We start from the raw sequence: 25,676 nt of genomic DNA, 5'->3' as shown, positions 1-25,676 counted from the left end.
CCCTCAGAGCTAATATACCTCTTCATATTTTACTATACCTAAAAAGGTTAGCAAAGGAAAACATTCCCTATCCTAAATAATGTTAGTCATCAAAGCCAAACTTAGTGGCTTAACAAACTTTTTAAACTTTTATAAACTCAGATTTTGTGAGTCAGCAGCTTGGACTGATCTCAGGCCGTTCCTCTGATGGTCTCGGCCAGGCTCAGTGATGGCCCCACAGTCATCTGGCTCTCGGTGCTTGACCGTCAGCTAAGCACTGCATCATACCCACCCAGCAGGCTAGCCAGGGCTCATTCCTAAGGTGATGTTCACACTTCAGCCCTGATGCAGAGTTAAGTTCCTTCAGCTCTTCATTAACAGTGCAGACTAATAAGGTCTGATTTTCAGTGGTTTCATCTCCGGATGCTGTAGTCATCATTTCTGATCTCGTCTAATTTTGTTCCACACAGCTAATGAGAACAGCAGCCGATACCCCTGCTATTATGAATTGGGATTTGTTTTTCACGATGAAGAGAAATACCAAAGTTGTAGATTTGGACATGTTTAAGGATCATTGTGTTCTCTTCCTGAAGCATAGCAATTTACTTTATGTTAACGTGATTGGTCTGGCAGACGATTCAGTTCGGTCTCTAAAGGTATGTTTAATTTTTGAAAGATAATACTGTTAATCAGAGTACATGCAGTATTAACAGAACATCAAATTTTGAATAATAGCAGTGTACTTTTTCTTAGAAATTAATTTAAATAGAATTTAGTAAAGTGGGTCTTCATCAGGTTTAGGAGGTTTATTTTAGAATTACTTTTAGAAGTCTTTACTTTTAGTGCACTGAAAAATACTGCTGTGTAAGATGAACTTCAGAAGTAGAGTTAAGTGCCATTGTGTTTCTCTTTCTACATATCTCTGTATCATGTATCTCTACAACCTCAGATATAGTCATAACTCAGGCCAGCTTGGCAGCTGGAGCCTAACCACTATCTCCTCCTCCCATCCCAGACAGTAGGCATGCCTCCCGTGTTTCTGCTACACTGTTTCTGCCACGCTTGTTTGTGTCTGTATCATCTCTTTGCCAGTTTTATAAAACTGTGAATGGTAACATCATTGCCCAGTTTTACAGCAGCATAACATGTGAGTTAAGGTAACAGGCACTGAAGGGAAGAAGAGAGGTCTCTGTTTTGCTTGATGTGGAAGGAGTTGTATGACCAGCAGACAGGCCATTTGTACCTCCCTATCTATAGTATTATGGCAATTTTTGCTAAAATGCAATTCCAGTAAATTCACTGGATGTTTATTAAATTTCTATGTGCAGAGTTCTGTATTGGGCTCTCTGGAATGGAAAGATAGGAAGTCAAAATACCTGGCCTTAGGAGAAAACCATTTATCATGAGATTAGACTTGTACACAAAGATTAAGTATAGGATGGGTTTAAATAAGTGGGATTAAAAACATAAAATGTGCCATGAGGCCCGGAGGGCCCAAAAAAAACTTTAGGGGTTAGTAGAATTTGAGATAACCAAAGAAGATAGATAGGGTTTTTTGTTGGGTAGGGAAAGGAATAGTATTCTAGGATGAGAAAGTCCATCAACTGAAGCTCTAAGCTGGAGAACTTAGGAAAATATTCAGGAAACTGCTAATAAATCACTTTTATTGAAGCAGAACAAATTACTAGGGGATGAAGCTATGATTTGGCATTCTTTGACTGTCAACATGATGAATTTATGCATAAATTATGAAGAGGGGAAAATTTGAAGTTTGAAGCCAGGGGAATAATTTGATGAGTCATACTATACTTCACAATGTTATCTGGCAGCCACGTTAGAGTACACTGAAGCACCAAGAGATGAGGGGTATGGAGGTTAGTTTTGAGACTGTTATAGTGGCATAGAAATCTAGACTAGAGATCTCTTCAAGAAAATTAGAGATACCAAGGAAACATTTTCATGCAAAAATGGGCACAATAAAGGACAGAAACAGTATGGCCCTAACAGAAGCAGAAGATACTAAGATGAGGTGGCAAGAATATATAGAAGAACTGTACAAGAAAGATCTTCATGACCCAGATAACCACGATGCTGTGATCACTCACCTAGAGCCAGACATCCTGGAGTGTGAAGTAAAGTGGGCCTTGGGAGGTATCACTACGAACAAAGCTAGTGGAGGTGATGGAATTCCTGCTGAGCTATTTCAAGTCCTAAAAGGTGATGCTGGTGAAGTGCTGCACTCAATATGCCAGCAATTTTGGAAAACTCAGCAGTGGCCACAGGACTGGAAAAGGTCACTCCCAAAGAAGGGCAATGCCAAAGAATGTTCAAACTACCACACAATTGCATTCATTTCACATGCTAGTGAAGTAAAGATCAAAATCTCCAAGCTAGATTTCAACAGTACGTGAACTGAGAACTTCCAGATGTTCAAGTTGGATTCAGAAAAGGAAGAGGAACCAGAGATCAAATTACTAACATCCGATGGATCATAGAAAAGGCAAGGAAATTCCAGAAAAACATCTGCTTCATTGACTATGCTAAAGCCTTTGACTGTGTGGATCACAACAGACTGGAAAATTCTTAAAGAGATGGGAATACCAGACCACCTTATCTGCCTCCTGAGAAACCTATATGCAGGTCAAGAAGCAACTGTTAGAACCAGACATGGAACAACAGACTAGTCCTGAATTAGGAAAGGAATACATCAAAGCTGTATATTGTCACCGTGCTTATTTAACTTATTTGAGAGTACATCATGTGAAATGCCAGGCTGAATGAAACACAAGCTGGAATCAAGGTTGCCGGGAGAAATATCAATAACCTCAGATATGCAGATGACACCACCTTTGTGACAGAAAGCGAAGAAGAACTAAAGAGCCTCTCAATGAAGGTGAAAGAGGAGAGTAAAAAAGCTGGCTTAAAACTCAACATTCAAAAAAAGAAGATCATGGATTCCGGTCCCATCACTTCATGGCAAATAGATGGGGAAACAATGGAAACAGTGAGAGACTATTTTCTTGGGCTCCAAAATCACTGTGGATGGTGGCTGCAGCCATGAAATTAAAAGACGCTTGCTCCTAATCATGTATGGATGTGAGAGTTGGACCATAAAGAAGGCTGAGTGCAGAAAAATTGATGCTTTTGAACTGTGGTGTTGGAGAAGATTCTTGAGAGTACGTTGGACTGCAAGGAGATCCTACCAGTCCATCCTAAAGGAAATCAATCCTGAATAGTCATTGGAGGGACTGATGCTGAAGCTGAAGCTTCAATACTTTGGCCACCTGATATGAAGAACCGACTCACTGGAAAATAATTTGATGCTGGGAAAGATTGAAGGCAGGAGGAGAAGGGAACCACAGAGGATGAGATGATTGGATGGCATCACTGACTCAATAGACATGAGTTTGAGCAAGCTCTGGGAGATGGTGAAGGACAGGGAAGCCTGGCGTGCGGCAGTCCACGAGGTCACAAAGAATTGGACACGACTGAGCTACTAAACAACATCTAGTGGCATAAATAAGAAAGAATGAGAACCTAAATAAAACAGCCAGAATTTTCCATCTACTTCATGAAGTCAAATTATCAAATGTAATATCTGGTGTCTTAAAAGGCTATATAAATGTTCTAAAACAAAAATGATTTTTAACTTTCATGATTACATTTTTCTTTCTAGTTATGGTTGTATACATTATAGATAAATAATATTTAAATAAACAAATTATCCTTGAAAATAATCCACAGTCTGAAGCAAATAAATTAGGAACTCTTCTAGAAAGACAATGCAAATATATGTCTCTAGTGCTTTACAGCAGTGGATTCTTTGGATTAATTACAAGAAATTTTCTCTGTGAACCTAAGCTCTTTAACCATAGTTTCTCCAGGTTAAATGGTACACTCTTTATGCACACATCCCCCACGTATCCTCTCTGAATAGTGCCCACCAGTGACGTTGCTGTGCCAAGACCTCTGATTTTCTAAGGAATTTGCTCTTTCTACAATTACTCAGGAAAAGAAAGGCAATTTTCTTTGAAATATTCTGACTCTCAGTACCATTTCTAACATACCGTCAGCCTGCTTACTAGAGTTCTTTTAAAAGGTGTAAGAGGGATGTTAGTGGAAGGCTTGAGGCTGGACCCTGCTGCTCTGAGAGAATAAATTTTGATTTCTTTTCCTTTTTTCTTAAAGTTAACAATCTTAATCATAATAGCAGTGAGTCTCTCAGAGTAGGTGTGCGGGAAAGGTTTTGTTCTGCACAATGGTTAGCCTGGGAGCTAAAGTTAAAAACAAATTGTAAATGCTTTAGTGCTGCTGAGCTAGTTTGTAGTCCTGGAATAATGACTGTCGTCCCTGGGGCTGTCCAGGCAGTAGAGTAAGGGCTGCTGGGTAAATTATTAAAACCACAAGTGAGAGATCTCATGTTCTGTGAGAAGAGAGATCTCGAGAATATCTTTGGGTTCTGGAATTCCTACTTGATTGGCTGTTATTCTTAATCTTTTTGTTGTTTCATTGTTCAAGTTTATATATCCCCAGATAAACTTTTATTATTAAAGGACATTTCAAGTCAATCTAGAATCATGATAAACCATTTTCCTGTACTTTTTTCTTATTTTTATTGGTCACTAGTGTAGAGTTTCATTTTTCACTTGAAATATTTTTTTTGTTGTACTGAAGTAATCCTTGAATGAGGCATTAGATGAAAGTGGATAAAAATAAACTTGATATCTACATCATCTTGTTTGGAGCATACCCAGAAATTTAATTAATAATACTTAGTGTCTCAATAAAAAGTACAGCTAACTGTTCTATTTCTTTAGCTCCCGCCTTGGGCCTGTGGATTCATAATAGATACAAATTCAGACCCAAAGAACTGCCCCTTTCAGCTTTGCTCTCCAATACGTCCCCCGAAATACTATACATATAAGTTTGCAGAAGGCAAACTGTTTGAGGAAACTGGGCATGAAGACCCAATAACAAAGACTAGTCGTGTTTTACGTATGGAAGCCAAAAGCAAGGTAAGTCTTTGTGATCCCCACTGTCAGCCCCGCCATTTACTGAAAAGATTCTGTTTGTTAATTATTAATGCCTCTGATGGGATTACATTAGCACAGATTAGTAAAGTGGATCTCACATTCCACTGCAAGACTCAAATCATTTTAGGAGGTAAATGGACTTTTCTCTGAACTTGAATACTCATGCATTTATTTTAACATGGATTAGAAAATTTATAACCAGCATGAGTGCTAAGTCGCTTCAGTCGTGTTGAACTCTTTGTAACCCTATGAACTGTTGCCCACCAGGCTCCTCTGTCCGTGGCATTCTCCAGGCAAGAATACTGGAGTGGGTTGCCATGCCCTCCTCCAGGAGATCTTCCCTCCTCCAGGGATTGAATCCACGTCTCTTACATCTCCTGCATTGACAGTTGGGTTCTTTACCACTAGTGACACCTCGAAAGCCCTTTAACCAGCTTAGCAAGGCCTTGATTTTGTGTATTGTGTATATTTAAATATTAAAAGTTGATTTAAAGAAAAAAATAGTTTGTGTGTCATTATGGCAAAAATTTTGAAGGTAGTAAACAATTAGAGTGAACTAGGCTAAGATATGGAGAAGGCAATGGCACCCCACTCCAATACTCTTGCCTGGAAAACCCCATGGACGGAGGAGCCTGGTAGGCTGCAGTCCATGGGGTCGCAAAGAGTTGGACAGGACTCAAGTGACTTAGCAGCAGCAGCAGCAGGCTAAGATAGTCCCTGCCCTTGTGGATATTAAATCTAGTGGGGAAGATGCAAGATTTTGAAGAAGTAATTACTAACGTCCTGATTGATGCAGAGGAAGATATACTGAGGACAGTGGAAACATATGGTAAAAGGACCCTACCTCATCTGCAGAAATGGGGAAGACTTCTCTGAGGAAGTATTGCCTCTAGAATGATAAAGAGTTAAGCTATTGGGGGTTTCCCTGGTGGCTCAGTGGTAAAGAATGCACCAGTCAATGCATGAGACACAGGTTCGATCCCTGATCCAGGAATATCCCACATGACACAGAGCACCTCAGCCCGTGTGCCACAGCTGTTGAGCCTGTGTTCCACAACAAGAGAAGCCACCATAATGAGCAGCCTGCATATTGCAACGAGGGAGTAGCCCCCGCTCGCCACAACTAGAGAAAAGCCCACACAGCAAGGAAGACCCAGCACAGCCAAAAATAAGTCAATAAAATTATTTTTAAAAAAGGATTAAGCTAGAGGGACTTGCCTGGTGGTCCAGTGGTTGAGATTCCACCTTCCAGAGCACAGGACTCGGGTTTGATCTCTGGTCAGGAACTGAGGTCCTACCTGCAGTGGGGCAACCAAGCCCGCATGCCACAGGGAAAACCAGCTCGATCAAAAAAAAAAACCAGTTAAGCTAGGAAGGGGGGAGGATTACTTTATAGAAATTCACCTATATCATTCTATAACAATGAACCTTACTGAGAAGTAAAAATTCATTTACACTGTTGTAACAGGTTGAGTATAATAATGAGGGGAAGAGTTCTTCCTTACTTGATAACACGCTAGTGCCCCAAAGTGAAGTTTTCAAAATGGAGTGAAAAAAAATTAGAGTGGTAATAAATAGGTCTATGAAGAGGATGTGAGTGGGTGTTAGGTTAGTAAGAGATTTCAGGTTTTAATGACTGAGATTTCTGACAACTGAGTGCCAAAAATTGAGTTGTTTAAACTTCTTTAGTTAACGTATTTGTATATATTCAAAGATAGGAAATGCTCATTTGTAACCCCAGGTATAGGAAGAATACTATGCTAATATATGTAACCTTGATAGTTACTTCGGTTTGTCCTGAAACAAAAAAAACAGTTAAACTGAGTAGTGAAGACCTTGTTATAAAGTTACTTAACTGTCATGAAAAGCTACATTTAATAAACCATTTTCAAGCAAGAGTCTTACTATCTTTTCTAGTTACTCTAATATTGTGTCAGCAGAGTAGCTGAAAATTAAGGACCCTGATGGACTTTTAGAGACCATAACTCTTTTGTCTTAATTAAATGAAGTTGCTGCTCAACATCAATAAGCAACACATAAAATTGGGGATAAAACTGTTTCAAAAGACTTCTTTACCTGCATAATACATCTTCACTTCCAGGATGGAAAATTAGTGCCAATGACTGTTTTCCATAAAACGGATTCTGAGGACTTACAGAAGAAACCTCTCCTGGTACAAGTATACGGAGCTTATGGAATGGATTTGAAAATGAATTTCAGGCCTGAAAGGCGGGTGTTGGTGGACGATGGCTGGATATTAGCATATTGTCACGTTCGGTGAGTCATGTTTTGTGTGGCATATGAGGGCTGGAGCATCATCACATGTCTGGAATAACGAGATGCTGGGGAGCGAACGTTGATTTGCTCATTTGTACTCCTAAACCTGTGCTAGTAGAACCTGGTTCACTAGCAGAACACTGGGTCTGGGATTGATTAATCCCAGAAGCAAAAGGGTATCTTTTTAGGATTTTACACCAGATTTTTTGAATTTTTAGAATAGATAAACCAATGTCTGTACTTAACTACATTAGTGTTTCCATTTCATTCTCCTGAGTTTGGATTTTTCTAAAATAGCTTCTTAGGCTGGACTCCCTTTTTTCTACTCTAATTTCCATATTATTTTGCTGATTCCAAGACACAAATAGTATTTTGTTTCTGTTTAAATCCTTTACCACTTTCCCATCTCCACAATGAAATCCAAATCCTCCATATTAACATCCTAATGATGTGGCTTATCTTCATAGTGGCGTCTGTCAGCATTCCCCAGATACGCCCTCCTCTGCAGCCATGTACATCCTACACATGCAGCCTTTGCTACACCATTTGAAATGACAGCCTCTGTGACCTCCCACATGCTGTGTCTTGATGCCGTCCCTTTCTTTTTGTTGTTGTTCAGTTTCTCCATCGTGTCCGCTCTTTGTGACCCCATGGACTGCGGCACGCCAGGCTTCCCTGTCCTTCACTGTCTCCCAGAGTTTGCTCAAACTCATGTCCATTGAGTTGATGATATCATCCCTTTCTTTGCCCTTCTGGGAACTCACATTCTTCCTTCAAGACTCAGCTTAGGTGTCATCTCCTTAAAGCACTCATGTTCCTGACTCACATATATAGACAGGTGGATAGTCTCTGCTCTGGTTCTGCTTCTGTTATAGCAGTAACTGTGTTCCTTGGTAGCTGTTTTTCCCCGAAAAATTATGACCTTCAAGACAGAGGATTTCTACTTATTTATATTTTTAAGGCCTGCATTTAGCACAATGCCTGGTAAATAGCAAGCAGGCACTCAAAGCATATTTGTTGAATATTTTGATTGTCTACATCAGGGGTTGGCAAACTTTTTCTCTGAAGAACTAAATAGTAAACATTTTAAGTTTTGCAGGCCACATATGGTCTCCACTGCATATTCCTGGTTGATATTTGTTTTTTCCCCCAATCTTTAAAAATATAAAAATCCTTCTTAGCTCAAGGGCTATATAAAAACAGGTCTCTGGGCAAATTTAGCCCACAGGCTATAGTTTGCTGACCCTGACCTATATCATTAATATTTTTTCCCCACTAAAACTTCTTTGCCCTTTAATTTCAGGGGAGGTGGTGAGTTAGGCCTCCAGTGGCACGCTGATGGCCGGCTAACTAAAAAACTCAATGGCCTTGCTGACTTAGAGGCTTGCATTAAGACGCTTCATGACCAAGGCTTTTCTCAGCCAAGTCTAACAGCCCTGACTGCTTTCAGTGCTGGAGGGGTGCTTGTGGGAGCATTGTGTAATTCTAGTCCGGAACTGCTGAGAGCTGTGACTTTGGAGGTGAGTACTCTGTCTCTACTGTTTACCGAACAGGGAGGCGTGAAGTAATAGATGCTCTAAGAAAAATTTCCTGTTCCAGTTTACCATTGCATAGAAGAATAGCAGAGCTTTTAAATTTTAAACAGAGAATTGTAGCTATGGGAGAACTTGCTGACAGTATTCTTTATTGATTTTTAAGGATTGCCACTAGGCTATTCTCATTGATCATTTTATATCTGTAAGAGCATTTAGAATTGGTGGAAAAGCAGCAAAGCATATATGACACACCAGATCTAGGAAGATCTAGGAAGTCAGGCCGAACACACTGACTCTGGAACGTATGAAATCCTTTGGCTCTGTTGGCATCAACATTTCAGTCCTGGATTTAGGGACTCTCTATTTTCAGATACTCCATTCTTATTAGTGGTCTTTAGGAGTAGTTTTTCTGTACTTCAGTTGAAATACCTTGACCTGTTCTGGAAAGGCTCTATATAGTCTTTTGCTGGTGTCCAAAATTATGAAATTACAGCAGCTCATTCACCTCCACCACTCTCCTGCTTCCTGGTTAGTGTAGGGGCAGAGGACATTTTCCTCTTCCCTTCTAGTTTCTTCTGGCTGGTCTAAGAATTAAATTGACGTAAGGCGGATTAACAGAAGAAAATGAAACGAAAGTTTAGTGACAGGTGTACATGGGAGATGCCCAGGAAAACTGAGTGACCACCACAGTGACAGAGCTCTCAGCTTAACGCTGTCTTCAGCTAAAGGTGAAAAAGGATGTTGGAGGTACTGAGTTGTTTCTTCAGGAGACAAGGCAATTCACGTGGAGATGAAAAGTGAAAGTCTGGTAAACAAATGTTTGTTAGCAGAGACCAGGGAACACAGAGTGGACTCTGGTCTCTAAGCGTTTCCCCAGCACATGTCATCCATATTTATTATCTGGTGATATTCCTGTAATAGGCCCTCTGTCTAAATTCTTCAGGCAGTTATAGAAGAGTACAAAGTTTCTTTCTGAGACTTTTTGGACCTTGATTATTTTCAGCTTAAAATAATCTGGGGGTGGCAAATTTTGTTCTTCTGCAGTAGATAACTCTAGAAGATAATTAGGATAGAGTAAATGATTTTCAGGGTTTTTTTTTTCTTTTAATTTTGAGGGTGTGGGGTAAACTATAGGCTTGTATGAAGTAAATAAGTGTTAAATAATCTTACCGTGTAAATCTGTTTTTAATAGAAATATTAGGTATAGAAGGGAAAAAACTCCAAGCAAAAAGATAATAATGGCAGAATTATAAAGAAAATGTGACTAACTTTTGACTTTGAGAAATTACTTTGACTTTAGAAGTCAGAAAGGAAATCATCAGAAATGTGTGTATAAGGATATTTACCCCACATTGCTTGTAACAGTGAAGATCTGGAGTTAACCTAAATATCCAACAGTTCATTCAGAATTTGGGGCATATTATATCTGATTGGTAAAACTAAATTATGTGGCTACTTCCACTCTGAGGCAAAGCTGGGACGGGACCTATCTGGCATTTAGCATTTCTACTGTAAGAGGCAGCCAGTGTCATAAGGTTAGGGATACTCTAAATGCAAAAAAGAAGCTAAGTCAAAGATATTAGGCAGACAAAAAGAATTGCATTTGCCCAATGTACTTGTTTAATGTTAATAGAAAACAAAGCTGAAAAACAGGTTATCAGAAGATTATAATGGCTTCATAAACAAAGCAGCTGCCATTTCTTTTAACACTTGCTATAAGCCAAAGAGTGATTTTATTTTTCAACTTGGATATTTTTCAGATTTTCTTCAGTTATCGTTTATTACCTTTTTATAATGTAAAGTGTCCAACTGAGTTTATTCATGTGTTCTGGGAGTTTTATTTTTAATTGTGGTAATATAGCATAAAATTTATCATCATAACCATTTCTAAGTGTGTACAGTTCAGTAGTGTTAAGTACATTCACATTGCTGTACAGTCAGTTTCTATAACTAATCTTGCAAACCTGAAACTCTGTACCCATTAAGTAGCAACTCTCCAACTACCCCTCCTCCCCCTAGGCTCTGGTAATCACCATTCTAGTTTTCTTTGAATTTGACTACGCTAAGGTACCTCCTATATAAATGGAATCATACAATATATGTCTCTTTACAAGTGGTTTATTTTTACTTAGATAATTTCCTCAAGGCCCATTGTGTTGCAGCAAGTGTCTTTCTTTTTAAGGGTGAATTTCATTGTATCACTGCATTTATATTTTGCTTATCCATCCATCTATCAGTGGACCCTCGGGTTACTTCCAGTACTGCTGTGAACAGGGGTGTCCTCCTCAAGACCCTGGTTTAGTTTCCTTTGGATACACACCTAGGAATAGAATTGCTGGATCATGTGGCAATTCTGAGTTTAATTTTTTGAGAAACCAGTATACTGTCTGCACCATTTTACATCCCCACTAACAATGCACAAGTGTTCCCATTTCTCCACGTCCTTGCCAACACTTTTCTTAATAGAGCCTCGTGGATGTAAGATGGCAGCCCTTATTACATGAGAAAAAGAAAACTAAAAGCAAATTGGAAGATAAACCTTTTGTCATTCAAAGAGTCTGAATACCTTAAAAGCCAGTTACAAATCTCAGGTCCTGGTTACGGACTGGGTAATTAATCTGGCTCCTGGGAATGTACATTGCTGCTTGAGCTCTGTTCTCTCATGTCAGCATGTATATTCATAAAGTATAGTGTTATCTGAAACTCATTTCACCAATTTATTAATTGAAGTTTACATCTGTCTGACTTTTTTTTCAGGCACCTTTCTTGGATGTTCTCAACACTATGATGGACACTACACTTCCTCTGACATTAGAAGAATTAGAAGAATGGGGGAATCCTTCATCTGAGGAAAAACACAAGAACTACATAAAACGTTACTGTCCCTATCAAAATATTAAACCTCAGGTAGTGAAAGGCAGTTGTGATACTATCCTGAAGTGACAGAGAAAATCATTAGAAGGATGTTTACCCGAGGTGAAGCAGGAATTTAGTAAGGTCTTAATGTTGTGTCTCCTTATAGTACTCAGACACCTCTCAGCCCCTTCTCTGCTCATACTCCTTGCTTGTTTCAACTTAATAGCTCAGGAGACTAGATTCGGTAAGATCAGGGTCTCACTAGTCAAGAAAAGGTTATTCCAGGTAACAAATAGTCTAGTATCGGGATGCTGTAAATCTCAAAAATATCAAATGAGGAGAAAAAAAAAGTCTATCACTTAGGGGAAAAAAATAGAGATAATTGTTTTTCATAATCCATAAGGAATGAGATCATAACGAATTCTTTGTACATCTCTTTCCTTTCAGCATTATCCTTCAATTCACATCACAGCTTATGAAAATGACGAACGTGTACCTCTGAAAGGAATCGTAAACTATACGGAGAAACTCAAGGAAGCCATCGCAGAGCATGCTAAGGACACCGGGGGAGGTAGGAACCCACCCGGGAGCTGGGGACCATCACCGTCAGTACTGCTCAGAGTAGTACATCTCACGCTGCAGACCAAATGAGTCACCCAGAATCATAGGCAAATCACTGTTTTCCCTGTGTTGACTACCCAGTAGAAGCAAACGTAATGACTATAGTTGCCTTGCCTCTTTTTCAAAGGACAGCATTAAAAAGGTAAGCAAGGCACAAAGAAAAAAGTTAAATTTATCAAACATAACTTGGAGGTATAGTATCATACTATATCATACCATTCATTCATTTAACAAAATTAATTGAGCTATTATTCTTGAGATTCTTTTAAGTTTTTGCTCTGGAGCTTCCATGCCCAAAATAGCAGCCCTAATTTTCTCTAGTTCTTTCAATTGTATTAAAGAACTCTTACTTTTTTTCCTTGTCAAGACATGGGAGCGTCTGGGCTCAGGGTGGAAAGAGCTCACATATAAGTTTTCACACAGTTGCCTTCTATTCAGTTCCACATCTCACTCGCACCCATTGCTACAGCTGGTGTTTCTAAGTCACAGGGCTCTCAGATTCCATAGGACCCATTAGCTTCTTGCTAGGTCACAACCTTCTCCATGTGGCCCTATGATCTTTCCATCCACCTTCCTTTGTCTGGGCCTCCTCCTACATTTCCTGTTTCAGAAATTTGTTTTCTACTGCTCTCCACCCCATCCCACCCCCCACCTCTTCTTGTTAGTGGTGGTGGTGATGGTTTATGCCTTTCTTCTTCACTGTTACAGAGAAGGAAGTGGCAACCCACTCCAATATTCTTGCCTAGAGAATCCCGTGGACAGAGGAGCCTAGGGGGCTGTTGTCCACAGGGTCACACAGAGTCAGACACAACTGAAGTGACTTAGCATGCATGCCTGCATTGGAGGAGGAAATGGCAACCCACTCCAGTGTTCTTGCCTAGAGAATCCCAGGGACAGAGGAGCCTGGTGGGCTGCCGTCTATGGGGTCGCAGAGTCGGACACGACTGAAGCGACTTAGCAGCAGCAGAAGTTTCACTATTATTTTAGTAGAGTGCTTGAAAAGGAGAGGGGTGAAAGGGGTGGGTCTCAATTAGCCAAAACCCTTCTAATTGTTTCATATGTTAACTCTTTCAGGCCATCAAGTCCCCAGTATTATTTTAGATATTCAGCCTGGAGGCAACCATGTGATTGAGGATTCTCACAAAAAGGTATGTTGTCAAGCCCCCTAAGGTGGTAGATCCCCAAGTAGTGATGTACTGTGGTTACACAGGGTTGTGCAGGCCCCTCCACCAGCTGTTGGGTCTGTGGCTTAGACTTGGAAGAGGACAAATGCTGAGTCAGTAAAGAGGAAAGGTTCCTGATGAGTGAGCTCTGTCAGAGAAAGTAATGGAATCTGTCATTGGGAGCTTCCACCTCTGTGCCAAATAAAAAAACTCTCTTGCCATAAATTGCTGATTTCATAGTTGTGTGAAGATGGATAGACAAGGAGAGACTTGGAACACTGGAGTTTTACCACAAAGGCCTTCTAATTTTTTTTTTAACGTGTTTCTTTTAGATTACAGCCCAAATTAAATTCCTGTATGAGGAACTTGGACTTGACAGCACCAGTGTTTTCGATAATCTTAAGAAATATCTAAAATTCTGAAATGCTGCGTTCATTGGGAACTGGAAACACACTGAAGTCTTTCATAGTCATATTTCCAATTATGTTCACAAAAGTGAGTTTTTTAAGTTAGTAAATAATTTTTTAAAAATTTTATTCCCCATCCAAATTTGGTTTCATAAACAGCTCACTTGCTTATACCAGTGTCTCCACTGAGGCACATGCCCCTTAACCCAGGAAAGTAACTTTCAAACCATGCTGCGTAGAAGCACATCGAGAAGGCAGTGAGGGAAGGACTGCTGATAGCAGAAGTCTCCCCTTTCTCCTTCAGAACAGCTTCGTTTTACTGTGATTTTCTTTGAACAGTTTACACATCAAGTTCCTGTTTCTGCTAGTGAAAAATTTTAGGCACTCTGGCAATTAAGTCATCCTCCAGTTTCTATACCTGCATTTTCTGGAAGAAGGTAACGTGCTTCCCATTAAAGCTCATTAGATCTTTCTAATCATCTGGAAGTCCTAGGTGCTCTGATCATCTCTTATTGATGCTATTTCAAAAAGTTAAAAGATCCTGCAAGTGATCATTTTCTTTTAAACATTTTATTATTCTTGAAAAACAATTTAAGAACCTTCCCTAAAGCAGTTTCACTCAAGTTACAGAAATATCTCAGAATTAATGACCATTCGGGACTTCCCGAAGTCCAGTGGTTAAGACTCCATGCTCCCAATGCAGGGGCACAGGTTTGACCCCTGGCCAGGGAACTAAGATCCTACATGCCACATGGTGCAGCCAAAAAACCAAAAGAATTAATGACCACTCATAAAGTTTACCCAGCAGCATGCTGCTATATGTGAAGTTACTGCAAATGCTTAGACTAGAACAGAATGCCAGTGCCCCCATCTCTTTCATAGAGGTGCCTAACACAAGCTGTACAGTATGTTTAATACCCTGGAATAGCATGCCCGGTTGGAAACAAAACATCTATCTTTGAAAGCTGTTTGACGATGAAGGAGATTCCTAGTGTTGTATTCAAGGATGAGTCCCTCTCCACTGGCCAGTGTAACAGCATGCGTGTCAACTTCACGGCCACTGTAGGCAGAATTGGTACTTAACCTTATCCTCACTCTTGTGGGAATATTTGAAATCATTTCCTTTAGATTTAGCAGTGATGATTCTCCAAAATTCAGAACCACGAGGAAGACTCTGTTTATCCCATCCAGCTCTCTTGTGTACATGATAGAGTGGTTGTCACTCCTCAAGTAGCAAAACCACCCCCTGCTGAGGAGCAGCTCATTGGCATGAAGCAAGCTTAATTCTTGATATAACTTCAGTGCTGATCTGGGCTGAGTCTTTTGGACCTATTTAAAAAAAAAAAAAAGAATACTAACATAAATGTTTGATTCTCAGAGTATCAAGAATTATTTCCCAAAAAAACTTGCTTCCATTTTATCCCTTAAAATAACTACTAAATTTTAAGTATGACTAAGTAGGGAAGCAGAGTCCATGGGGGTAGCAAAGACTCAGACATGACTGAGAGACTGAACCGAATAGTTTATTTAGCTACTAATAGCAACTACAGATAGAATTTCACCTTGTCTGGGAGTCCTTGCAGAGTGCAGTTTTCTGCTACATTTTGGCCACAGCTGATTTGGATGTCAAATTTGACTCCACTAAATGTCCATATCTAATTTAATGGATATTTAACATGCCTAAATAAATCCCTTTATGCTACATTTAACTGGCAGAAAAGCAGCCATCCTGGCCATGGACTCCAAGGACTTCTGTTGAATCGGGGTCTCTCTGTTCTCTTTTGTAGAATAATGTGTAGGTTGGTGTAACTTCAGGAGATGCTAGTTATGAACAGAAAATTGCAAAAAGGGATGCAAAGCAAAATGCTGTCTAAAGTGAAAGAGATTGCACCAATTTTTTTTTTTAACCCATAAAAGTAATATATGTCCATTAAAGAAGATTGAGGTAAATTTTATAGCTATATAAAACAGACATAATTTAATGTTATATTTTTTTTGTTTTTTTCCTTTAACATTTCAAACATCTTCTGTTATTAAATGTCATTTTAATGGCAGAATAATCATCCAGTTGAATGGTTATACCATATTTAACCATTCCCTTTCATTTTGACATTTGAGTTTCTAATATGCTTCCCCCATATTTGCATTATTTATTTATGACACAAATATCAGAAAGACAATTACTGTGTCAAGGAGTATGGATACTTGATACATAATGCCAGATTTGTCTTCATGTAAGCAGTTACCAAGTCAGTGATAACATTCATTCATTATAGTCTTGCCAGTCATGTTGACTTCAGCAGTAGTGGTGGTTATTTGGGGTATTACTGTGTGGTATTTAATAAATGTCTGAAAAAAATGTCTATTCTGTGTTTATCAGGTACAGAGGTATTTATGGTACATGTATATGATATATGTATATGACTTGTCAACTCACTATTAACATTTTGTATAGCCTTAGATAATGCATGAAAAAGCATAGTTCAATGCCACGTACATAAAAAGTGCCCAGTAAGTGTTGTTACTTTTGTCTACTTGATTTACCACTTTCTAGAGGTATGTTCAAGCGTCTCTCTGTAACTGTGATTTCTTAGTTTCTCTTTACAATTCTCAGAGTACTTGTTTTATATATTTTGAAGCTATTGTTAGATGCATAGATTCATGATTTATAGTGGAATGTTCTTTTATCAATTCTTGAAAACTGCCTTTGTCTCATAATGCTTTTCATATTGAATTCTATTTTGTCTGCTATTAAATATTTCCCCACCTGCTTTTTGTAACTTTATTTTTTTAAATAGACAATGCATGCATACAATATAAAATTCAACTATCAGAAAAATATACAAATAAAATGGTTTTCTTCACCTCTTCCCCTAGCTTTCCATTTACTCTTCCCAGAGATACACTCTTACTGTGTATATATTCTTCCATTTTATGTATCATAGGAAATGTTACATTCTGTACCTATGCAAACATAGGTAAACATACTTTTTCCTTCTTTACACAAATGGTGGCATGTTACCATTCTGTAGCCTTTTTTTTATTATTATTATTTAGTAGGTCAGAGGTCATCTCATATCAATCCACACTGAATATGATTTTAATATGCATTAAAAATTGCATACTTGTCTCTTATATAGATTAACTGTAATTGATTCAACTGGTTTTCTATTGATAAAATATATAAATCATTTTCAGAGTCTTCTGGAAGAGATATCTAGGAATGAAATTACTAAATTAAAAGGTATATGCATTTCTTTGTTGTGAAAGCAATAGTCAGCTGGCAATCTTTCTGGGTCCTTTTGTTTTAGCTATGTCTCTTATGTCAGATTTTGTCTTTGTTTTCTAATCCAAGAGTTTTTATCTTTTAATAGGTGAATTTAAGCCATTTATATCTGTGATTACCATATGTTTAGACATAGTCCTATAGCCTTATTTCATCTTTTATTTTAATTGCACTGTTGTTTTATCTTCTTTCTTTTAGCTTTTTATTGGAGCACTTGGCTTTCTTTATGTACTTTTTTTCCTTCTAATATCCTTTGAAAATTACTGTTTATGTCTGTTCTTCTAATGGTTACCGTTAAAACTGTAATGACCATTTAAAAACATTTTTCTTAACACAGCAGTGTGGTTCCGTATAACTTCCTGCAGCGCTGAAAGCTCCGTATCTGTGCTGTAGAGTGTGGTAGCCACTAGCTACTGAGCACCTGAAATGCTGCCTGTGTGACACAAGAACTGAACTTTTAATTCCGTTTAATTTTAGTATCACAGTGATTGGTGGTTACTGGACAGCTCAACTCTAGAGTGAGTTACTCTGTCTCCGTCCTCCTAAAGTGCATTAGCCCCCGTGCATTGTGTCTCGCTCACTTGCTGTCACACACACCCCTTCCCTGCCACTACTTCCCATATACAAATAAATCACTAGCATTTTTACTCCAAAATACCTTATTTTACATTATATATCAAAAATTATTCATCCTTAAATTTTGCTGATTCCTTTCCTCACTATTATTTTATACATCATATCTTCCTTTTAGACTCCTTTTGGTTTTGTTGGAGTCCCCAATTTCTCTTTCAGAAACTGGCTAGACATGGTAAAATTTCTATCCTTGTTTTTCCATTTTTGCTCTTGAATGCCAGTTTAAATGGATATAGGATTCTTGGTTTAGAATCAAGTTTCCACTACAACTGTGAAGGTAACGTTCTAATGTGTTTTAGTATCCAGTTGAGAAAGCTGATGCCAGTTCAATTTTTAGTCCTTTTCTCAGGCAGTCTGTTTTCAGGTTTCTTTCTGTGTATTTTTATGGTTTTCTCTTTATTTATCTCTGTTCTCTTCTAGAACTCACTTTTTGTTATATGTTGGAATTCCTAGATTTATTCTCCACATATCAAAAATTTTCTCTCTATACTGTTAACTTCTTTGCCTCCCCCCCCCCATTTCCCTTGGAATATCAGTATCTTTGTAACTGGTTCTAACAACTCTTTTATGACTAAGGATGTTAATCATTTACAAATAAATACCGTATTTTATTGCCATCCATTTGCCATCATTTCATTTATGGTGTTTTATATTTGGGTTGTGTATTAAAATACAATCATGTTGTGTTTAAAAAAAAAAACTTCTTTGCCTTTTTATAGTACACCCTGGGATAAAATCTTGCGTCAGTTTTCCAGCACAGTAATTAGAATCTCTATTTTGTTGTTTATTTTGACAATATTTTTACATTTCTAAGATATCAAATCATTTATTTAAGAGAGTTAAGGGACTACATAAAATAAGCTACCAGGGAAGGGGTGATTTTTTTAGTAATGAAGTCTTATGTCATTATTTTCTTTGCTTTCTTCAGGGTTTTCTTAGTCCCTCTCATGGTCTTAATTGTTCTCAAATGTAGTGTGATTTTTGGTGATTCATTTATTTTTGTATTTGATACTCCATGTTTGCCTGTCTTCAGTTGCCTGTCTCTAGTAACTGCAAAAAACCACATTGGAGGTGGGTCTGGTTTGTCTTTGGGGGTGTGGGGGTTCTTTTCCTGCGTAATAGTAACCAAACCTAGGGTCCTGCCCTCCTTTTAAGGCCTCTGTGGATTGAGGAGTAAAAGCTCTTATTTCTGAGATCATTCCTCAGTGAGTCCTCCCAGGCACATCACTAGAACTGGCTTTTCTTCTGCTGCTTTTCCTTCTTGTGTGCTTGTAGAAGTTTAACACTGTTTCAGGCTTTGCTCTACTCATTCCACGGAAGTCTGCTCACCAGTCAGGCCCTGGGCTTTTCTCCTCCGGCAGATTTTTGGGCAGCCAGTTACGGCGGAGCAGGAGCCTTCCTGCAGTGCCCTCAACCTGTCCCCATCTGTGCTGTTTTCTCCTGCGTCATATTTTAGACTGGTTTCTGTGCTCTTGTTTCTCTGTAATCTTAATTTTACTTTCTATCTTCTATAAATTAAATCCTCACCTTATTCTAGGGCTCATATGGAGGTGTTTTATTAAAATGGCATTCCCTGAGACTTTTGGTCACCTTGATTATGATCATAGCATCCCCCCAAGCATGACTCATGATCATTTTAAAGACTTGACTAATCTGACCATTACTGTAATTTGCATTTACATTTTCCCATCTGTGCTGGTGTACATTTTTACGTAAGATTTCTTACATATCAGATTCAAATTGGCCTATGGGAATATTCTGGACATTTGGACATAGTGAAAATCAGTTAAGTACACTTAATCCAAAACACAAATGTTAAAATACAGATTTTGTGTCTCACAGACCTACCTGCAAATTTATCCCTGCAGTGCTTGGAGCCGTAAGTTGTGGGAACAGGAGGGTTTACTTGAAGTTCTATGTCAGAATAATCTGGAGAGTTTTCAAAATACTTAGTAGGTGCTATAAAACCTGTATCCTCACGTGATGCCAATAATTTCTCTTCCACTTAAGTAGTTTAGAGTGTGTTTTCCCATGAAAACACCTGAAACTATTTCACATTTTTCTGATCTGAGGAAATGTGTTTGGCTCTTTGCTGGAATTAATGCATTCCTGTTTAAGAAATTTGTTTGCTGAACTTGGCAGACTCAATCACCATGAGAACAGAAAACAGTAAAGGCAAAAGCTGGAGGGTATGCTTTTCCAGAGCAGCTACTTCTAGGGATAATTCATGTCTTTAGTTTCTGTAGGTAAACAGCCTTGCTCTCAGAATCTTACTTTAGATTGATTGATCTCCTCTCCTTCCTTCCTTTGGAGAGAGAGGAAAGGAGAAAGGATAGCTGGCTTGCTGAAAGACCTCCATAAAATGTGCTTAATATTTCATACCTCAGAATCATTCCAGTGATGAGTTGTATACCATATGATAATGCTTTGCACCACTTCATATTTTCACAAAAACATGACTTGCAAACTCCTTAAACATGAAAACTACAAAAGAAGCCTATGTGATTGATTTAAAGAACACCAGTTAAGGTTTTAGACAACTCAAGGTGAGTGTGTGTTGTCAGCAACAGAAACTCATTTCCTGTTTCTGGAGTTAGCATAAAATTTTCATGGATACTTACATCAACATTCACAGTATGGTAGTCTGAACTGGTGGGTAACCAGGTATGACTGCCTTCAGAAAAACCAGCATTTGAGCTATTGTCCCACTGCATTGGTGACTTTGAGAAGAGAGTACCCTATGTCAAGACCATAAAGAAAAAAACAGATACCTGGTTATTAAAAGAAATGTAATTTAGCCATGATTTATTAGTAATAAGTATTTAACTCCCTAATTTCTCAGCTAGTACTCAAATTCATTAGCATTCATAAGGAAAAGGCTTTGACATTCAGTACTTAAAACCAGCTTTACACTTTAATTGGAAAACAGTAAATGACATCTTGAGTGTGAATAAACTACTAACTGAACATCAATACATGCTTAGAACCTTTGCTGGTTTTCCCTAAAAATGAATAATGTGGGATTTCAAAATGTGCCATTTACAGACTCATTCTGCTGTGATACAACAATGGTGACTTCAAGTATACAGCCATGTAAGTAAACCTAGATTATATCCTTTTTAGCCTGGTTATTGCATGAGTACATACACAAATTTAGGGGCTTAAATAGAAAAGGTTTCATTTTGACCAAATACTAGGGAAATTGGATCTCACAACTGAAAGCTAACCATACAAGTTACAGGTTCAAGATCATTTATCTGCTCAGCAACATAATTGTGAAATCCATAGCCTCAAACAAAAATAAAATTTAAACTACTCAGGCCTAAGGTTGTACATAACATTTGTTAACATAAAAGGAAGAATCTTTGCGCTACGGCCAAGCCATATCTAGCAATACAGACAAGCACTATAATTGGTGTTCTTAACTCTATATTTCAGGTAGAGGGCAATGAATAATATTCCAAACTCAAAACAGGGCTTCTTAAATCTTAGTTCGCCAGAGAATTGGCTAGAAAATATCTTTGAAATGCAGATGCTGGGCTCTCTGTGTGGCTCAGGAGCAGCATTTTTACAAGCTCTCCAATCAAGAAAGCTGAAAAATTCTCACTGCCTAACAGTAAGAAACAAAAGCTAAGTAATCATGATTTTGGTAGCAGAATAGAAATAGTAAATTCTTTGATCTGGCAAAAAAAATGAGGTGTGGTGCATGGTTAAGTTATATTAACTTACAACATCATAGGTTTCGTTGAGATTTGCGGTTAAAATGTTTCTCATTCCTATTTCTTCCCCATAGTAAGTTATGGGAGTTCCAGGCAGTGTGAAAACAAGCATGTTCATGATGTTGACATATTTCTCTCCCAGACGAGAAGTCAGCCGGACATTGTCTGGTCCACCAGTCTGAAAGGCAGATACTTTAAGTGCTCTATATAGAGTTATCTGGAAGATTTGCGTTTCACAAACAGTTCACCAGGCAGAAAAACATGGTTAACCATGGGTACCTTGTATCACCAAACTTGAATCTGAGCCCTAACCCTGCTCCTTGGCTATAAAATTGTGATCAACAAGATGGTGGTAACCCTTTACTTCACGATGGTATTGCAAATAAGACACAATTTATGAGAGTACCTATTAATATTTTCACACATTTGGATAAGAGAATACTGACAGGAAAGGAAATATGTTTCCGCCTGAGGAGGGACAGGGGTGAGACAGGGAGGGACAGGGGTGGGACGGAGGTGAGGGCAAAGAACGGGGGTGAGAGGGGGAGGGACGGGTGAGAAGCAGCCTGATGTGCCCCTGATATGTGTGAGATTTTCGAACTTTTCAAAACAAATTTAAAGTTAAATCAACTTTTATTTTTTAAAAATCTATAAGAAAATTTCTACAGGGTTTTCTATTTAACATATTTCTTTGTTGGTGGTTTAGTCACTAAGTCACGTCTGACTCTTGTGACCCCATAGACTATATAGCCCACCAGGATCCTCTGTTCATGGGATTTCCCAGGCAAGAATACTGAAGTGGGTTGCCATTTCCTTCTCCAAGGGGATCTTCTGGATCCAGGGACTGAACCCAGGTCTCCTGCCTTGCAGGGGGACTCTACCAACTGAGCCACCAGGGAAGGCCCATTTCTTTGTTAAATGTTCTGATTACATGTTTTAACAAACCTTTCCATAAACCACAACTCAAATCTTGTGCATAAGCCAAGCATGGCACTTTCCTGTCTAGAAGTACTTTCACACCTACATTATATTTTATTTACTCCATTCACTGCAGTCCTGTTGGGTACTATTATCTCCGTTTCACAAATGATGATACAAGCTGAGAAACTGCATCATTTATTCAGGTCAGGGTTATAACACAAAACCAGCCTTTGAACTTGAGTCTAAAAATAGGAACTTAGTTGTTATAATTCAGCAAAAAAAGGAAGTTTGCCTTTTTTTCTTTAGATCTACTAAAATTCTCTTTACAATTACCTTTCTATAGACCATTGTAAAGTATTTTTCTATTTCTATGGCCAGAAAATCAGGTTAAACTTTGCCACTGTTCATTCTTTTCATTAACGCAAAAGCATCTGACAAGGAACTCTGTGATTTCTCAAGTCTTCTGGACCTAGAGCACTCTCCTTTTTCAGAACTGAAATCAAGATCAGCAATATACAGAGATCAGCCTCTCACAGGCCAGTGATACCTGAGACTTTCAGCATATGAAAAAACCAAGTGCTAAAACTCCATTATAAAATTTGTATAAAGGGGCACTTCTGGAATGGTGGAGTAAGGACCACCAAAATCTCTTAACATGAAAGCAAGAAGAATGCTGGCCAAAAAAAAATCTACTTTTTTGGAACTTGGAAATGAAATGCTTACTAGCAATCCAAGGAGTATTCAAGAACAGCTGGGTCTCAGTAAGAACAGTAAGATTTGTGTCATTTTAACTGGCCCTAACCTCCCCTCAGATTCAAGACAGCCTTGAAAACCAACAGTTAACTGTAAAACCCAGCAGCCTAGTAGAAGCTCTGGAAGACCAGAATAGCATTAAAGTTCATCAAAAGCTCCACCTCTAAAGAACTGTCACTATTTAACCTTTTCAGCAGCTCACTTTTGGATGGATTTTTTTCTTTATCTGCTCTGACTCAGAGCTGAGTATGCATGTCATCTTATCCGGAAGGCATCTGCCAAAAACAATTGATTACTTGCCAGAGACGGGGTTACCAACCTGGGCCAAACAGAGACTGACCAGAAAAACTTAAAGGTTGGAAATGAGATGACCATAATGGGCTTTGAAAGGCTCTGACATTTTCCTGGAATCTAGAAGCCTGCACATATGCACAGGTGCCCAGGGAAACTAATCTCTCCCTCTGGGCCAACCCTGAACTCTAGTAAGAGGGGAGTAGAGACCAAGGCAAAGTTGTAAGCTGCCTGCAGGAGTGTTGAAAGCATCCCTCCCTCCCCCACTCCACTAATAGCCCCTCAGTAAATGCTGGGAGACTTACTGGTTCAAGGCTTCTAAGGAATCTTAACAATCATTAGTGACCAAGCAGAGACTTCAGTGGCCGCACACGACAAATAACACAGATTTTTACAGAATTAATCCACGAAAGTCAATGAAGAAACAAACACTGGGGAAGGGGAGAATGTGATTTTCGAAATTTCTACACTGAAACATCCAGTTTTCAACAACCAATAAAAGAATACAAGACGTGCAAAGAACCAGGGAAGTATGGCCTTAGTGGATAACAACTTTAACTCCACTCATATATGTGTTCAAAAATGTAAACCATATCTGCAGAATTCCTTAAAAGTATGAGAACAATTCTTTATCAGATAGATACTATCAATAAGGAGAAATCATGAAAATGAACCAAATCGAAATTTTAGTTGAAAAGTACAATAAATGAAAAGTTCACTGGAAGGGCTGGACAGATTTGAACTAGCCAAGGAATCAGCAAATGGGACAGATCAGTTGAGATCATCTGATCTGAGAACCAGAAGGAAAAGAGAGAGGAATGACAAGAACCTGGTCAGGAGCTGGGATGGGCCCAGCTCACTAAACCGTCACAAACTGAGGGGAAGGGGAAGGTCACTTACAGACATGTGCCCCGTGTTTCAGAGGTGACTATGCAGTGAGCACGCCAGCACCCTATGCTGAGCTGGGCATAAGGACCTACCATCCAATTGGGCCATTTTCCTTCCGGCATGTTTTCCATCCAGGATGTGATAACCTCAAACACACTGTTGCCAGAAGGCTTGTCTAGTTTACTGAGGTAATTGTTGAAGGGAAAATCTGCTTCTTGGATAAAAGGCAACCCATAGTACACCATGGTCTTGGTGATGCTCTCTCCATGGGCTTCAGTCCCCATGAACCTGTAATAATGAGAAGTACCGTGTCGTCAGGGTCTGTGAGGAGACTGGTAAAGCGCTTTGCAGCTGCTATGCCTCAAGGACAGGATGGGAATGAATGCACACTATTTAACCATGTCAGCTAGGGCTTACTAAGGAAGCAGAATCAAGCCAGACGAACAAGAAATGGCACGCTGAGTCGACTGGCAATTTCTCAACATATTAAACCGAAAGACTAGCCTAATACTAAGTCATGTCTAAAAGAAACACATTTGGATCTCAATCAATACTGTTCTTTTCTTTCTAAATCTAAGTGAAACTCAGTAACTTCCAGGAAGACTTTTCTTTAGCAATTCTCATCACTCCACTTAAACGTACAGTGTATGTCTGCATATAAGGTAAGGGGGCTCACCCAAAAAACTTCCCCTTGTATTTGAACCCCCCTAACCCTTGGACTGCAAGGAGATCCAACCAGTCCATCCTATAGGAGATCAGTCCTGGGTGTTCATTGGAAGGACTGATGCTGAAGCTGAAATTCCAGTACTTTGGCCACCTCATGCGAAGAGTTGACTCATTGGAAAAGACCCTGATGCTGGGAGGGATTGGGGTCAGGAGGAGAAGGGGACGACAGAGGATGAGATGGCTGGATGGCATCACCGACTTGATAGACATGAGTTTGAGTAAACTCCAGGAGTTGGTGATGGACAGGGAGGCCTGGCGTGCTGCGATTCATGGGGTCGCCAACAGTTGGACATGACTGAGCGACTGAGCTGAACTGAACTGAAAGTCTCACTTTATTATTGGGGTGCACTATCAGTTGTTGAAAAGCAAACACTCTTCAGGGAACATATATTTGCCTGAAATGACCCACATCAATGCTGGCTTTAGCTGGTTGAGACATTACATCGAATGGATAAGTACACAGTATCTGGAGCTGGGGTGTTTCAGTTCCAGTCTCACCTCTGTCATCACTGTCTGTGTGACCATTACCTGTATGCCCAGAGTCTCAGTCTCCTCATCTGTAAAACGGGGACAGTTATCAGAGGACCT

At 39.1% G+C, this 25,676-nt stretch overlaps 2 protein-coding genes across 5 annotated transcripts in view; one reads left to right on the top strand and one right to left on the bottom strand.

Annotated features, from left to right (window-relative positions):
- Positions 1-18,407, top strand: part of PREPL (prolyl endopeptidase like) — a 38,670-nt gene extending 20,263 nt beyond the window's left edge. For all 4 annotated transcript variants that reach the window (XM_043468459.1, XM_043468458.1, XM_043468460.1 and 1 more), the window contains 8 exons: positions 450-635; positions 4,797-4,994; positions 7,114-7,289; positions 8,593-8,809; positions 11,582-11,731; positions 12,128-12,251; positions 13,376-13,449; positions 13,797-18,407. In XM_043468459.1, coding sequence (XP_043324394.1) covers positions 450-635; positions 4,797-4,994; positions 7,114-7,289; positions 8,593-8,809; positions 11,582-11,731; positions 12,128-12,251; positions 13,376-13,449; positions 13,797-13,886 — 1,215 coding nt within the window. In that variant the 3' untranslated portion in view covers positions 13,887-18,407. The remainder of the gene's footprint in view (positions 1-449; positions 636-4,796; positions 4,995-7,113; positions 7,290-8,592; positions 8,810-11,581; positions 11,732-12,127; positions 12,252-13,375; positions 13,450-13,796) is intronic.
- The window catches only part of SLC3A1 (solute carrier family 3 member 1), a 32,282-nt gene continuing 21,028 nt past the window's right edge, over positions 14,423-25,676 (bottom strand). The window contains exons 7-10 of the mRNA XM_043468463.1: positions 24,455-24,650; positions 21,520-21,687; positions 20,412-20,528; positions 14,423-15,200 (exon numbers count right to left, since the gene is read on the bottom strand). Coding sequence (XP_043324398.1) covers positions 14,760-15,200; positions 20,412-20,528; positions 21,520-21,687; positions 24,455-24,650 — 922 coding nt within the window. The 3' untranslated portion in view covers positions 14,423-14,759. The remainder of the gene's footprint in view (positions 15,201-20,411; positions 20,529-21,519; positions 21,688-24,454; positions 24,651-25,676) is intronic.

Source organism: Cervus canadensis, chromosome 5 (genome assembly GCF_019320065.1).
Source record: "Cervus canadensis isolate Bull #8, Minnesota chromosome 5, ASM1932006v1, whole genome shotgun sequence".
Lineage (NCBI taxonomy): Eukaryota > Metazoa > Chordata > Mammalia > Artiodactyla > Cervidae > Cervus > Cervus canadensis.
Note: the sequence above shows the minus strand (reverse complement) of the source record. Positions and strands in the feature narration are given on the sequence as shown.